At 58.3% G+C, this 16,405-nt stretch overlaps 1 protein-coding gene across 10 annotated transcripts in view; it reads left to right on the top strand.

The window, feature by feature from the left end:
* The window catches only part of IQSEC1 (IQ motif and Sec7 domain ArfGEF 1), a 331,754-nt gene extending 319,131 nt beyond the window's left edge, over positions 1-12,623 (top strand). For 6 of the 10 annotated variants that reach the window (XM_067755608.1, XM_067755609.1, XM_067755613.1 and 3 more), the window contains 4 exons: positions 722-883; positions 1,715-1,891; positions 7,249-7,298; positions 8,424-9,693. In XM_067755608.1, the coding sequence (XP_067611709.1) occupies positions 722-883; positions 1,715-1,891; positions 7,249-7,298; positions 8,424-8,963 (929 nt within the window). In that variant the 3' untranslated portion in view covers positions 8,964-9,693. Of the gene's footprint in view, positions 1-721; positions 884-1,714; positions 1,892-7,248; positions 7,299-8,423; positions 9,694-10,526 lie in introns of those variants that run through there. The other 4 variants (XM_067755615.1, XM_067755617.1, XM_067755614.1 and 1 more) reach the window with 3 other exon arrangements.
* Positions 12,624-16,405: the final 3,782 nt, after the last annotated feature.

The following is a 16,405-nucleotide window of genomic DNA, read 5'->3' on the forward strand; positions in this document are numbered from 1 at the left end:
CCGCAGTCTTACCCTGCCCGCTTCCTGCATTGAGGAAACCCACACAGGCCTCTAGGCGTTTGAGGTCCCCGCCCTGACCCGGGTCTGAACCGTGGTGGGATTGGTGTTTGGGCGAAGAACCTTCATGCACTCAGTGGTGGATGCTCGATTCCCACTGAGGAGAGAGGCTGCCGGCATGCCAAAGCCCCAGAGACCCCGAGAGCACGGAGGAGGCACCGGGCAGGTCTGAGCAGAAGGCTCTGTTGGGTGTGGGGTGCCCACAGTGTACCCCAAGGGAGCTGGTGGCCTAGAGACCAGTGGGGAGAGGACAGAAGAGTCCGAAGTGACTGGATAAGACTGTCCCCCAGCTGGGACACCACCTTCCCCTCCTCCCAGGCTCGGCGCCTGGCCGAGTGACCAAGGATCCTGACCTAAAGAGTCCAGGCTCCACGCCCTTCCGGCGGGGAAGAACGAGGGCCCTGGCTTTGCCTCAGGTCAGTCGGATCTGCCCTCGACTTGAACACGGAGCAAACACAGACCCACGTCAGGAGGCAGAGACTGCCTGGTGGTCCCTCCAGGCTGCACCGTGAAGCCTCTCCTCCCTGGAGGGATGCGTCCTCTGGGAGCCTGGCCTCAGCGTGCTCCCACACCCCGGCTGCATGGAGACCCGCTGGTCCTTTGCCAGCCAGAAGGGAGGTGGCAGGGCCCGCCCTGAGGCCCGCGCTCTCCTCCTCTTCTGCAGACTACCCCAACGGCATCCGGCTCACGTCTGCCGTCCCCGGAGCAGACATCAAAGTGCTAATAAACTTTAACGCTCCCAATCCTCAAGACCGGAAGAAATTCACTGATGACCTGCGGGAGTCCATCGCGGAGGTGCAGGAGATGGAAAAGCACAGGATAGAGAGTAAGTCACGGGTGCCCGGCGGGGGCCTGCAGGGTGCAGGCGTGGCCTCCCATCTGGGGGCCAAGACAGTGGTGAGAGGCCAGGTTGCAGTGACTCTGTAAGCCCAGAGGTGAGACGGCCACGTGACCAGGCAGCCCACCTGCCCAGGTCACGGGAGGCGGCACAGAGGAAGGAGGGGTGGGCAGGGGTCTCTGGGTGGGAGCCGGGCTTCCAAGGCCCAGGCCTGTCCTGCCCGGGGAACTACATCGTGTGCCCTGAGGGGGGGCTTCTCGGAGCCATGGTCACCCCGTGTCCAGAGCCCTGGACCTGAGCCCTTTGCACTTGAGCATGGTTGGTATTTGTGTCTTCTGCACCCGACCACCCGGAGGGGTCAGGGCTAGGGTCATCCCCTGGTTTTCATTAAAGCCGATGGTACCCCCGCTTCTCCTGGCTCTAAGCCTCATTCCTGGAGGTACATGGGTGCCCCCACCCCTGGCCTCCATCCACAGCCAGGCCGGGTTAACTCCTCTCCAGACGCGGGCGAATCCACCTCCTAGGAAAGTGACTGACCTTCCTGCAGACCTCGGGCACTCTGGCCTCTCCAGCCTCCTTTCCGGGGTCTCCTTTCAGCCCCTTTGGTCACAGGTGCCGTCGCTCCTGCCCTTTCCCAGACGACCTTGCCCCTCACTTGCCCCCTGGAAGGAGGTGGCGGCTCAGCCCGGTGCCACCCTGAGCAGAGGGCCCCCCAAGTCGTCGCGTTGCCCTGGGGGGGGCCCAGCCCCTTGCCCTCTCCAAGCCACCCTTGGCTGGGGGCCATCCTCCCCTCACTGGGCCCCTCGGGCTCTGTTCCAGCGGAGCTCGAGAAGCAGAAGGGCGTCGTGCGGCCCAGCATGTCCCAGTGCTCCAGCCTCAAAAAGGAGCCGGGCGGCGGGACACTGAGTCGGGCCTGCCTGGATGACAGCTATGCCAGCGGCGAGGGCCTCAAGCGCAGCGCCCTCAGCAGCTCCCTGCGCGACCTCTCAGAAGCGGGTAAGAGCCGGGCCCAGGGCTGCCCCCTACCCAGTGCATGCGGGACTCGGCCGCCCGTGGCCGGCGGGGCTTGCGTCGGCCAGAAGGGGCTGTGTTGGAGGCTCGGACAGTGGAGGGGCTCGGACGGAGCTCACTTGGGTGGCCGTCCCCAAACCACAGCAGCATGTGGCCACGCGGAGAGGGTGTCCCCCAAAGGCCAAAGGGAACGGGGCCGAATGGTCACAGGCAGGACAGCCGGAGGTTAGCCCTGGTCTCCCTTGCTTATTTATCCTACTCTCTTATTTGTTTTCTGAAGTTTGCTCTCGTGCAGAGTGAGTCAGGCCCCGCTGATGGGTGTGTCCCCCGCACTCTGTGCTGCCCCGTCCCTGTGCTTCACGCTGGTGAATGAGATGGAGTGAAGCCCTTGCTGCTGTGTCTGGGACCCCGTCTCCCACTGTCCCAGGTCTTGCTTTCCCCACAGAGGTGTCCCTTCCTGGGAAACCCAGGCCTCCGTCCAGGCCAGAGACGCGGCCACGCCTGGCCCTGGGACATCAGGGGAAAGCCCTGGCGGAAACGTGATTCTCGTTGTTTCTTTGTTTCTGTGTGTGTCTGATTCGCTGCCAGCCTCTTAGCGTGCGTGCAAGCAAGCAGCACCCCTCGAGCCGCCCAGGTTTCCTGGGGCGGGGCCGTGCGTGGAGCATCAGTGAGCAGGGAGCTTCTGCTGGCGGCCCTGCCTGACCTCGGCTGGGGGAGGGAGGGGAGCGCTGCTGCAGCCTGCTTTGCCTGCCAGCGCCATCGGTCGGAGGAGCCAGGAGCCACGGGGTGAGGGGATGCACGCCGGTGGCTCTTCAGCCCCCCACTAGGCGTATCTAGCCAGGCAGCTTCTCCCATGAGGAAGCTCAGGGGCTGCGGCGGAGCGGAGGGGGCCGGACACGGGGGCACGTGGCTGTGCCAGGACCCCAGGCTCCCACCCCGAGGCCCCAGCTGTCCCAGCCGCAGGAGCCTGACGTAACCGCGGCTCTGCTGGCGAAGACCCTCTCAGGCTGAGACCGGCCTCCTCCTCTCCAGGGCCCAGCGGACCCCTCCCCACCAGGGCCTCGCCCACGCCCCCGGCCTCAGGCATCACCGCTTGACCAGCTCTGGGCCCCGTAGAGAAGCTGCTGATGACCCCATCCTTCCCTTCAGCTTATTCATTTCCCAGAATTCTTTTTCTTTTTTTTTTTGAGTTGGATTTTTTTCTTTGTTTCTGTCTTGTCATTTTTTTCTTCCATAGTGAAAATCCGAATTGCATGGCCAGCGTGAGAGTCAAGCAGGGCTTCTCAACCCCGGCTCTGCTGACATCTTGGGCCAGATCATTCCTGGCCGTGGGGACTGCTCTGTGCAGGACGCTTAGCAGCGTCCCTGGCCTCTGCCCACTAGATGCCAGTAACACCCCCCAGTCATGACAACCAGTAATGTCCCCCCAAATTGCCAGGTGCCCTCTGGGGGAGAAATACCACCCCTGGTTGGCAGAATTGCCGTGGTTGAGAACCACTGGTTTTCCCCGTGGCTTGTTACACCCAGCTAATTGTAACCAGACTGCTCGGGGCCTCTGCAGGCTGGGGGCCCAGGGCCTGTGTTTGAGTTTGTGCAGTGGGGCAGGTTCTGGCCTCTCTGGGTCCTGCCCAGCCCCCTCGGGTAGCAGTGGCCTCAGCGCAGCCACTCCAGGGCCTCAGCCGTCCACCCTCTGCTTAGGGGCCAGACAGAGCCGCGTGCCCGGGTGCATGGCCATGTGAAGGGCGGAGCTCCGAGGTCTGGCTGATTTCTGTTTATCGTTACCGTTGCCATTTTTGTTTGGGGATTCTGAGCCGAGAAGGACTCCAGGCAGCGAGTCCTCTCAGGTCCTAAAGCACCGTGAAGAGAATCCCCGGGAAAGCGCCCCCTGCACCAGAGGTGAGAGGGGCGGTGAGGTGTGTGTTTGAGCCCCGATGACCGCCAAAGCCCCAGGCTGGGACAGCCCCCCGCGACCTCCAGAGGAAGGCGGGCCAATGCCAGCTGCCTGCCGGAACATGCCGGAGACATGCCCCTATGTGCTGGACTGGGTCGGGGCGAAGCTCTCCCGCACCCGCCGTGCGCCGGCCGAGATGGGCTTGTCGGGAAGAGGTGAGGCTCAGGGCCAGTGACGCCCAGCAGCTGGCTTGTCATCGCTCCCAGAGCAGCTGCCCCAGACCTGCGACCACACATCCATCCAGGAGACAGCACCCGGGGATGTGCCCTCGGCCCGGTACGAGCCTCTGGGATCTGGGAGGCAGTCGTGGTTTGACGGCCCAGGAGGAGAGGGGCGGCAGACTTTCCTAGAGGTGGGGGGGTGGTGCCTGGCCCCCAGCCCGGCCCCCCTGCTGAGCTGCGAGGCCTCGCCTCCTGTCTCCACGTGGTCTTCCTTCAGCTGGGCCCCCTGCTTGCCTCAGTGGCACCAGAGCCCTGCCAGCCTGAGATCAATGACCCACAAGGACCTCTGACACAGGTGCGACTACTGAGTCTTAGCTCCTGCCGCAGATCTGTCAAGTCACAGTGGACACTGTCCACGGACCCCGAGGCCCCCAGCCCCTCACCAGCCGAGCTGCCCAACACCAGTCCCCACGGAGAGGACATCTCCCGGGCCCGCGGGGTCTGCTTTCGTTAGCCGGGTCACAACTGGAAGACTGCCACGTCCTGCACCTGTTGGGGAAGAGCTGGCAGCTCCTGGCGGCCAGTTTCCAAAGCAGCCCCTGCTGTCCCACGATGGGCGCTCCACATGTGTAGCAGCCAGTGGGCCAGCGGCTGCCTCTCCTGGGGTGGGGGCCACGCTCGGGGTGGCCTTCCAAGCAGAGCCCATCAGAGGGCCGCGCAGCACACCGATTCCGGGGTCTTTGGCTCCGGGCCCTGGTCGAGTTACACCTCTGGGCCTGGGTTCCCCAGATGCAGGTGGGACTAGCGCTGCCCTCCAGAATCTGTGAGAGTCAATACCCACAGAGCGTTGGGGGTGGGGCCCGGCCCCGCGTGCTGGCTGTTGTCACCCTCAGCGTTGCTAGGGCCGTGGTGCGAGGCCTCGGGCAGAGCCCTGTCTGCCTGCTGTCCCAACGCTGAGAAGCCAGGAATGCTGGGAAGAGCCGCACTGGGCGCCCCGTCTGGATGTGGCTCCCAAGCTGTCCGTGGCCGGGCTGGCAGGGCCTGCTCTGGCCCTCGAGAGGCGCCAGCTGGGGCAGGGCTCACCTGAGGCTTGTGCAGGATCCGGAGATGGTTGGGGGGGACCCCCAAACAGGGCAGGCAAGGAAGGAGTGGTGGGGATACGTGAGTGGGAGCAGCTGGCCCGGCTCCTCCTCCGTCAGTAGGTGGTATGCAGGTGTGCAAACACCCACACGTGCGTCTGCCGTGGGCAGGACTCCTGCGGGGACATCCCATATCTCCTGCTGAGTTGAGAAGTTGAAGAGGTGAAGTCTGAGAAACTCAGAATCACTCCAAGACATCCAAGTTAGAGCTCTCCTGAGTCTTGGCCCACGTGGGCGGGGGGGTGGGGGGGCCTGTTCAGCTCCAGCGGGGGCAGCATATGAAGCCGCAGCCCGCAGCCCCGGGCCTGGCCCAGTCCTGTTGGGAGAAGCAGGCCGGCTGGAGCGCGCTGCTAGCCCGGCGGGGCCTCTGTCTTCCCTCTCTGTCCCTGGTCCTTAGTCAGAGGCGTGTCCCCAGCCTTCTAGGGGCTAGAGTGCAGATTGAGGCACCCCAAGGACAGCAGAGGTCTGAGCATAGCCATCCCAGGGAGTGGGTGCCATGACTAGTGGACAGATGTGGAAACTGAGGCAAAGAGTGGACGGCGTGCCAGGTAGGGTCACCCCTCCAGCTGCAGAGCACCCCTTCTGGAGGCTGGACTCTAATTCTGTTCCATGTCCCCGGGCCACCGTGTTGGGACCGAAGGCAGGAAGGAAAGGTCACCCCTCTTCTCATACCGGCGGAAAGAGGAGGAAGGGAAGGGTCATTTTCAGCTGGGAACGAGGGCCAGTTCCCGCCCGGTGGTCCGTGGTCTTCAGCAACCTCATCCGCCATGTGGCGCAGTTCCGAGTGGGCTCTGAGGCCGGGGTCCAGCACGGCCTTCAGTGGACCCCAGGCTCCCAGCTGGAACTCAGGTTTGGGGGTCAGCAGGCAAGGCAAAGTCACCGGAGCTCCCCTGAGCCTGCCGTCGTGAGCCCAGGCCCTCGGGCCTGTCCCAGGCACGCGCAGCTGCCACCATGAGGCCGGAAGGATCCAGACACACCCTCTGCACCCAGCGTGGGCCCGGGATGTGGGCCACAGGGCGGCGCGAGGCAGCAACTTCCATCTTCCAGGCTTCTGGGTCCAGCCCGGGTCCAGCTCAGAAGGCAGCGTGGCCAAGATTTCCCGCCTCAGGTGGACGGGCAGACACGGTGTGAACCTGCTCACTGTGGGGACTGAGCCGGTCAGTCCATCGGCCAGAGCTTCCGTCTCCTCCTGGTGTGGACAGAGGGACACCTGTCCTGCACTGTGGGGCTTGGCCAGGCCTGCACAGGTGGAAGCTGGAAGAACGTCTTGGAGCCCCTTCTCTGCCTCAGCCTCGGTGTCCTGCAGAAATGCCTGGAGAAGTCGTCCGGGGGACCTGCAGGGGCCAGGGGGGGCGCTGGACGTCCAGAACCAAGAGGAAGACTCAGTCTCCTCTGGCACAGCCAACACAGGTTGCGTGCCTGCTACGTGCCATGTGCGGGGGACACAGAGGCGTTGGCAGTGAGGGCTCACGACTGGAGAACGCGTGTGGCGTCCCAGTGGGCCGTGCCCACAGAGGACTCCAGGCCCTGGGCTGGGAGGAAGTCCCAGCATCCCTGTCCCTGGCCAGACACTGCACAAACCAAACACGGCCCCAGGGTACGGCCCCTCTGCTCCACCAGGAGAAAGAGGATGTGGAGTTTAATCTCCTAACCGTCAGGCCCACCAGCAGCCGGGGAGGCAGATGTGTGTGCGTGTGCGTGCGTATGTCCATACATACGTATGTGAAATCCACCGAAGGTCAGGCCGGGCAGGACCACGCTTAGCTCGTCTTAGCTGTGGGAGGAGCTGCCCTTGCCCGTCCCCGCGGGCAGGCGGCTGAGGCCCCCTGGAGCTCGGGGTGAGCCGGGCCTGTGTGCCCACCCCAGCCCCCCGGAGGCCCCTCCCCCCAGGCTCCCGGTCCCGGAGAGGGGGTTAAAGTTGGGCTGGTTGAAAAAGATTTTGTTTTTTTTGTTTTTTTTTTTTTTTGCTTTTTAAGAACCCCATTGTCTTGTTAACTCATTACTGCCCTGCCACCGGCTCCCCCGGGCCATCCGGCGGCAGCGCCCCGCCCCGTGTCGCGTCTAACCTGTGGTATTGCATGTTCTGGGCAGGGAAGCGAGGGCGTCGCAGCAGTGCGGGATCGCTAGAGAGCAATGTGGAAGTAAGTCGGAAGCCCCCGTCCAGCTGGCTGTCGTGTGTCGCCTCCTGGTGTCTTTTTGTTTTGCTCCTCCTCCCCTTCTGCACAGAGGCTCAGACCCCCCGCCTGCCTCGTCCGCGCATGCCGCCCGCCTGGCGTTCCCATGCCCCTCACCGCTTGTTTGCGCTGCAACGGAGGGGGTGGGTCTGGATGTTGTGGTTTAGTCTCCGCCTAACCCATCCCCGCGGTCCCGAGCATGGTTAACACCCCGGCTTCCCACTCATCCTGGGCCGGAGGCGGCAGCCGCGGGGCACCCTCCCCCGCCCCCTCGCTGTCGGGTTCTGCCACCTCGGGACTTCCATGCTCCGCCATCCCCATCGCTTCCTTCCTGGAGGTTCGATTGCTGTGTGTCTGCAGTCAGGGCATCACGGAATTGCTCAGCTAGCTCGGGGGAGGAGAGCCATGAGAGCGAGAGGAATTCAGTGTGGATTTCATGAGATTTCATTCATCCTCCAGCCATCTCGATATCCCTGTTCACATCTAACCTCAGCTTGCAGACCTTTCTGTTTCCTTCCTTTCCCGTGTTTGGTTTGCAGTAGGTAGCCGCAGTGAAATGCCTAGGCGGTGCCCAGCCCCTCCTGTCCCCCTCACCACCTCCCCAGAAACCTCGGGACCGGCACAGGCAGAGCACACGCCCTCGGACGTTGAGAGGACCCAGGAGAGCTTAGGGCAGGAGGCGGCAGGACCGGCCCTTCCCCTGCACGCAGCTCGCCCGCCCCGCCCTACCCAGCACACGCCGCTTACACACACCCGCAGACACACGGTTCTGATCTCAAAGCTCCGGCCGCCTCCGGCAACAGGGTGCTCATCAGGCCAAGAGCAGAGGTCAACTTTGACCCGCAGCAGCTGCGTTCCCCCCCCAAACTTTCTCCCCAAAGGCCCCCTCCTGGCCCCCCCAGCCGACCTGCACGGCAGTGTCTGGAGGTGGCGCCTGAGTCCAGCCTCACACGGCCCGGCCTCTGCGGCTAGCGAGTTGAACTAAGGCTTAGCAGTCAGTGGGCGAACTTTTTTTTGACATTTCTTAAGAATCATTCTGATGTAAGTGCTCTAAGCTCTTTTAATTTTGGTTTCTATGAATTTCCTTTTTAGGGGTCCATCATTAGCAGTCCTCACATGCGCCGGAGAGCTGCATCAACACGAGACTGTCCATCTCGCCCACACCAGGCCATGCCCAACTCCTCCTCCCTCCTGGGCTCCCTATTTGGGAGTAAGAGAGGGAAGCCCCCTCCCCAGGCCCACTTGCCCCCAGCCCCTCCCCAGCCGCCCCCCCACCCGCCTCATCCCTCGTCCGGCCACCCCCAGGGGCCCACGGAAGGCCCCTTGCAGGCACCAGTGCACGGGCATCACGGCCAGTACTGCCCCCTCCAGCAGAACCCGCCCCCCTACCATCACCACCACCACTACCACCCGCCCCAGCACATCCAGCACGCACACCAGTACCACCACGGCCCCCATGGGGGGCAGCCCGCCTACGGGGCCCACGCGCACAGCCACCCGCCGCTGCCCTCGGCCCACGTCGGCCACCCGGGCCACGTGGGCCATGCCGTGCACCACCACGGGCAGCCCCCTGCCCCGCCACCCCTCCCCGGCAGCAAGGCCAAACCCAGCGGCATCAGCACAATTGTGTAGACAGCCTGGGCGGGGGTCCCGGGCCCCTCAGAGCAAGTGCACACCACACAGGCGCGCCCAGGGGTGGCGGCCCCAGACCAGCCCCAGAGCACTTTCTGTTTCCACCTCCCCGTCTGCTCCCGGCCCGGATGGCGCCCCCCAAGCCCCGGGGCTTGTGTCACAGGGAACAAACCCCCCCCCGCCCCCAGTTTCATTTAGTGGTGGCGCCCCGGGCTCCATCCACCTCAGCCCGGGAGGTGGGCCTCGGCCACCATCAGCCCTGAAACAGTGCCGCCGGCCAAGTAGATGTTGAGCTCCCCGCCCCGACCCCCCACCTGCAGCCCTCAGCTCTCTGCTCCCTCACTATACACGCAGATGAGAACCCAGCCTAGGAAAAGAAGAGACGACACAAAAAACCAGAGACAGAACCAAACAAAAAACCCAAAACTTGCTGCATTATTGCTCTTTTATTGACAATGGGCAAAAATTAAGTAGACCTGATATGGTTGATGAAAATACGTAAGTAAACTTTATATAATATAAATATATAAATATATAAATATATATATATATATACTGTATAGGTAGTATTTGTGTGTGAAAGGCAAACGTTTCAGTCCACGAAATTAGCAATATAGACTTTACAAAGAGCTCCACTTACCTGATAGGAAGACAGTACCTTAGACAAACGTGTGAGAGGGTAGACCAAAAACTTAAATGCTAGGGACAAAATTCATATTCTTCCGTATTTTCATAAAAAGAAGAGAAGCCCCCCTAGGACTGGCAGAGATCTTTACACGATCATTACTAACTGTGCCAAGTAACATAGCATCTAACTGTTTTAAAAGTCCGATATTGCTTTGTATAAATCCTTATTTTATTAACAGAAGACTAACATAAGTAATCAGTATTATAACTGCTCTGTTATTTCAGGTAAGCAAATAGATAAAATGCAGTAAACTCTACAGTAGCAACTCGAGACAGCTAGTTAAGAACTGGTTGCCTTGGACTATTGGTTACAGATTCTTAGACACTTTAATGGCTGCAATAACTGTGAATTTCCATGATCCATGTTTCTTCTGTATGCATTTGATTTAATGCACACTCATTCAGAGCCCTCTGCGGGGGGCCCCATACACGGCCGAGGTATTCATCTCCAACATGAAAACGACCAACTCATCCTGTGTCCCCAGCACCATAGCTCCCTCATCCTGTTTCCAACCGCAGCAGGCAGACGCCCCGGAACCCGAAGGCTTCTCTTAGCGTTTAGCAACCCAGGGCGGTGTGTGTGTTTCCCGTTTTGTTTTCTGAGTGGTGGCCGTGATCATCGTGATTCCATGTGGCCGTGTGCTAGCACGACCCCCGTGTCATCGCCGTGGCCCATCTGACCCCAGCCGACGAGTGCCCGGCCCCGCCAGTGCGGCCCCGCCACCTCCTCACGGTCAGGCGGCTGCCGGGGCATCACATGACTCTCCGCTGTGCTCTTGTCGCTTCCATGTTGTGGTGACACCATCCGCTCCCCCGGGGCTGGCGCCGCACGCGCCTGGTTCTGTGCCTGAGTCACCCACGGGCCGTACTTTGTAGTTTCAGCCCTTCGAGCCACTGCAGCAGCCAGTGCTGTGCTCCTAAGCCGTGGACCCGAGGATCGCCCCCGGCACCTGCCGGGCAGGGAGCTCTTCCAGAAAGGGCGAAGCTGGCGCGGGACTCCATGGGCGCGGGGCTCTGGACAGGCGGCAGCGGGACGACGGAGGGGGGCCCACCCTGGCGGCGGCCGGGGCTCTGCCCGCCCACTGCCCCCTTCGTCGCATCATCCAGGTCACCAAACCAGCAAATCTGCAAACCGAGCACTTTGTTAATCTCCATAGAGAGCAAGTACAGCAATCTAGAGTTTAGCTTTTTTGGTTTTTTTTTTTCCTTTTTTGAAAGAAGTGTGACTTTAACCTGCCCGCCTTTATCTTCCCGTCCGTGTCGTCCTTCTCTCTCATCTGCTCAGAAAGAGAGAAACGAAAAGCACGGGCGTGTCTGATTTGGTCCAGGCCGGGCTGGTGGGAGGCTCCCCGGTTCCGCGGACCCCGAAACTCCTTGGTTTCCCTCCAGAGTCCCGCTCCCGAGGCGTTCTCTGTCTTGTGGTTTAAAGGGCGTTGTGATGACAGGGAACAATCGAATTGTGCTGCATGTCCTCTGGCGCCAGGCGCGAGGCCACACTTTGTGTTCTGTGTATTTGCAAACTCTCCCAGTGTTACTGTTGACAAATAGTTGAAGTAAAGTGATAACATATTAAGTATGTCGGCTTTTCTTCACCCTCTGTACCAATCGTAGGATCTAACTGTAAACTCCAGGTTGTTCCAGAAAAGATGCAGCCAGGCTGATTGACACCAGGTCGCCCTTCCCGAAGGGCAGTCACTGATGGAAACAGAGCCAAGCTGGGTAGAGCCGGTGGGAAGGGTGCTCTCTCTCTGCAGGCCACTCGGGACCCCCACCTCCAGACTGTCACCGGGCTGGGTCCCTAAAGTGGGGGGAGTCTCTCCCTGTGTTCCCAACTTTCTGCTGGACTGACTTCTGGTCAGTGAGGTTTCATCAGTCTTTGTGTTTCATTTCCAAACTTGTCATGGAATAAGTGTTCCCAAAAGGTACACTGTTCCCTGGAGGAGTCTGGAGCCAGGCTGCCCCGAACTCGTTTGGGAAGCAGATGCTCCTGGAAAGCTTGTGGCCCCATGTAGCTTTCTCGAGACTGCGCTCTCGGGATCCCAGCCCGTCGCAGAGCCGCAGCTGTGGGCACCTGTGGTTCACGCCCTGGCACAGGAGGTGGGAGGCTGAGCATCCCCGGGATGTGTGTCATCCTTTCTCGCTGTCAAGATACTCGTGGGGCATTTTGCTCACGTCACAAATTGTTTCAGCAGGTGACCCTTAGAGAAGGCAGTTGGTACCGTCACAGACATCTTTTCTGGGACAACAATTAAATCATGTTTGTTTTTTCTTTTTAAGTTTATGAATGGATTGCACAACAATGTAAAAATAAAGTTCATCCTAATATGATGTGCACATCTTGCTTAAAAACATCCTCAGTCATCCTGTGTAGAGCGATTTTTCCATCTCGCACTGCATGTAGCAGAAACCTCTTGGTTTTCTTTAAGATGAGCTGAAAAGACAGCAGATGTTAAACATGACCCTAGGTGTTGACTCAGCACCGTACGAAGCTATGTCGCTACAGGTAAGCATGCATCTTACAGTCCGTTGTAAAATACCATCACCCTTCCTGCCTGAAAAACGAGTCCTTTTGTAAGTATTTTCAATACAACAACAGTAATCCAGGAAGCGGGTTGCAGAATGAATCGGCGTGAGGTGAGGGTGGTGAATGGGCACAGCGAGGGCGGGTGGGGGGGCGTCACCGTGTGACCCGCCTGCGGTCATGCCAAGGTCGTGTGTGGGACCATCTACTCTGGGGCACTGTCATTCACCTCGAGTCGTTTCACACACTTAGAACCAGGTCTTGAATGCAGGCTCTTCAGACCTCAAGGGCCGCCTCGCTCGCAGGAAGCCCGGCACCCACGATGTAACTTTGGGGAGGAAAGAAGTGCTTTTGTTTTCCTATGCGTTCTGTGTGTAAGTAGTAACAGACTCTACTGATGTAAAACCATAGCTGTGATCACTTGGAGAAATCAAATAAATGCTTCAAAACCCTCGAGTTCTTACTTTTTCTGGGAAGTCCAGCAGTTTCCCTGTTGGCCACACACAGAGATCTCCAGGTGACAGGGTGGCCCATCCCTTGTCATGACTGCTGTGGGCTCCGGCTTTCCGGGAAGACGTTAACTTGAGGATGCTGATGGACGGCTTAAGATAAAGGTACGCGTCACAACGTAGGCACTGGTAGAAGATTTCAGAGGTATTTATAATTTCTAGCAACTTTCGACAAAATTTTGTGCTTTCGTTGAGTTAGAAAGAGACAGGAGGTGGACCGTATAAAGTGTGCAGGTGGGCTGGGAGCGACTGGTGGGGGCAGAGAAGCACCCAAGGGCCCGGACCCCATCACATGATGTGGAAGCCAGGGAAGGAATTCCGATGCTGCTGAGAGCAGGCGTTCTGTGGGAACGTGATTGGCTTGTACTGTTTCTCCTTTCCTCGAGCCAAATTCAGTTCCAGAGAATACCCCTTAAAAGTTTCAGTACGTATCATAAAACCAAGTAAGACTGGTAGACCTAATTTGTGGGAAACACAAAGAGGTTGACGTCAGCGGCCATAATGGGCTGTGGCCCACCCTTCACAGAGAAGTGGGTCCCTATGGGAAGACGGTCTCAGGTCTCTGCAGCGGGGAGGCCGTCCCTCTCCCAGGCCCTCGGGGGCCTCCGAGGGAGGGGAGCTGGTTCCCGGAATTCTGGGAATACTTAGGTCTGCTTCAGCGTGTGATGCCACCACACGGGGCTGCTGACCCCTGCCGCTCGGGGCACCCGAGCCGCTCAGCCAGTGCTGCGGCGCGACCGTCCTCTGGGTTTCGGGTTTGTCTCCCCAGCAGACTGCGAGCTCCTGGGGCAAAGGGTGCATGTGGTCCCCTTCTGTGTGTCCGGTGGCCAGCACAGGACTGCTCCCGTCAAGATGCATCCGAAAACGAATTGGTGGTTGGAAGGGGGCGGGGGTCACAGCAGAACCACTGGCTGATCTGAGGGTGTGTAGATCGTCAGCCTCCCAAACTGATGGACAGTTGTTCGCTTGGTGCTCTGCTGCTCCTGCCACCGAGAATCTAGCTGGGGATGCAGGTGACACAGTGAAACTTCTCCGAGCTTGTTTCCTGCTCACTGCCCGTGTCCTTTAGCCCGCGTTTTATTTGACCTCTCAAAGCTTTCAACGCTGTTCACACGTCCCTTCGTGAAACATGTGGTGTCTTTGGTCGCACACTCTCTCCTTCCTCTCCGGGGGAGGAGGCGGGGAGCTCCTCCCGTGTCTCCTTTGCAGGCTGACACCCGTCCCGGAGCCATGACATGTTGGACTCAGGGACGCAGAAAGCCTTCTTCCTTTCTTCCTACTTCTCGGCAACGTCACACAAGCCCACAGCTTCGGCTGGCTTTCTGTTTTCCTATAGAGATTCCCAAATTCGAATCTCCAGACCAGACCTCTGCTCCCAACATCCACATCCCTTGGATCTTTCAGTAGCAACTCTCTCCAGGAGGACCAAATCCATGGTCGCACACGGACACACACGTGGAGCTGGGGCCTCCCTGGGCCCCCCGCATTGATGAATAGCATTCCTGTGAGGGGTGTAAGTTAGAATTTAGGAATTGTTCTGGAACACCTGTCCTTTCCCTCACTCCCCAAGTCTGTGCTGTCACCAAGCCCTTTTGATTTTTTTTAATAATATTTACTTATTTGGCTGTGCCAGGTCTTCGTTGCAGCATGTGGGATCTTTAGTTGCTCCGCGGCATGCGGGATCTAGTTCCCCGACCAGGGATCAAACCCGGGCCCCCTGTGTTGGGAGCGCAGAGTCCCAGCCACTGGACCACCGGGGAAGTCCCTAGCCCTCTTGATTTTTACCTCCTGTGTGTTCTTGAATCTATCTGTGCCTCTTCACATCTCTCACTTGCCGTCAGGCCGTTGTCTGTCTGTCACCCGGTCGGTACCTGGGCTCCTGATCTCCACGGTGGGTCCCTCGACCCCGTTCTCCACTGGCACCAGAAGGGTCTTTTTAAGATGCTGCCTGCTTGAAGCCATTAAAAAGAAAATAACAGAAGACGCTTGACGTAGGCTGTGTGAGGCCTGCATGGTCTGGCCCTTGACCCTCGCTGTCCCCTTTCATTCCAGCAACACTAGCCCTTCAGACGCCCAGGGAAGCCGTGTTCCCCCTGCCTCCGGGCCTGTGCAAGTATGACCCTGGCCGTTCCCCGAAGGTAGGATGCTCTTCCTTGCATCTTTGTTGAGTTAGCTCCTATTTCCTGCATCAAATTTCAGCTCAGCCACTACCCTCTCTGCAATGCGTTTGCATACTTGTATATTCAGTGATGTGATCGTTCCACTGCCAAAGCATCAACAAGGTCAGGTCCTTGCACAGCTGTAATCCTAACACGTGGCACAAAGGGCTTCAGCCAGTGTTCGTTGAGTGAATAGATGAGTACCGACGCCCGAAGAAGGAGACTTAGTGCTGAAATGCACAATGCACTTTGGTGGTTCACGGTGAGATCAGAGACCTAGGGAAGCGGCACGAGCCAGAGGCAGGGAAAGACTGGGTCCTGCCGCTTCCTTGTTAATTCAAGGAATAATTTAGGCGATGGCTGGAGGCTTTTAATCACTGTGTTTTAACTTCATCAAACATGTTTTTAACATTCAGAGGATTTGGAAAGAATAGATTCATAACAAGCGGGGGGAAAAATCACCCACAATCCCACCACGCCAAAACAGTTATAATTGAGCGTTTAGTCTCCCTCCTTCCCACCCTGTCTTTGGGCATGTTTCTCGGTTACCTAGTTCAGATTTTTTTTTTTTTTATGGTAACTTTATTAGTTCGGATCTTTGATGTGTGTCCCAAACAGTCTGTAAGTGTTATTCGGTGCCCCTCGTGAAGAAAGAGTTTCACATTGGAAGCCATCTAGGAGACGCCAGGTCTGATCAGAGTTAAACTGTCTCTGTCCTGCAGGACGTCTCAGAGTGTTACCAAAAGTGGGATCCGGCTCAAAAGACAATAAAGAGGCAAGGTTAATGGAAAGGAAAGTTTGCTTTATTTCGGAGGCCAGCGTGGGAGGGGACGGTGGGGGACAGACGCCTGTCCAAAGGTCAACTCCCTCCCCCATGACAATCAGTGGAGAAGAGCTTTTATAGACAGAGGGAGGGGGCTCCAGGCAGAAACAGCACAGTCAGCTCTGACAGTCGTCTTGAGATCAGTCCTGCAGTGGCCTGGTCAGCATCATCTTGATTGTTTTAAGTACAGTTAGTCTTCAGTTCCAGGGTCGGTTTGTTCCCATTTCTTTGAGGCCAGTTCCAGGAATTGTGACAGCTTATGTCATGACTGTGGTCTGGTCATCATGTAGTTCACTTCTTCCACCTAGTGGAGGTTTCAGTATCTATAAGACAGCTCGCAGGATATGGTTCAGGATATTATCTATAACCCTTGAGGAGGAACTAAAGGTCCTTGACTTTGTTTAATGACTATTGTTATTTGGTCTCCTTTGACTGTTTTCCTCTGTTCCTGCATTTTCTCACTTCTCTGATTAAACTTACTCTTTGGCTAAAGTTTTTCTACAGACAAGACTCAGGCTGAGGACATGGGGGGCAAGGGCCATAGGGTCCTGCTCTGTTTCAGGAGCCTCTTAGAAAGATGACATTTGTTGTAAGTCTCCGAAAGATAGTCTGTGCCACGTTCCCCAAACGTCTGTAGCGGTGGAACTCTGTTGCGTTCTACAGCATACCGTTTTGTTGAAGTTTGTATGTGTAAATTGTATTTCCTTAATATATCCTGATGTTATAAAAGATGCAACGGTTGA

Source organism: Pseudorca crassidens, chromosome 10, assembly GCF_039906515.1.
Source record: "Pseudorca crassidens isolate mPseCra1 chromosome 10, mPseCra1.hap1, whole genome shotgun sequence".
NCBI lineage: Eukaryota > Metazoa > Chordata > Mammalia > Artiodactyla > Delphinidae > Pseudorca > Pseudorca crassidens.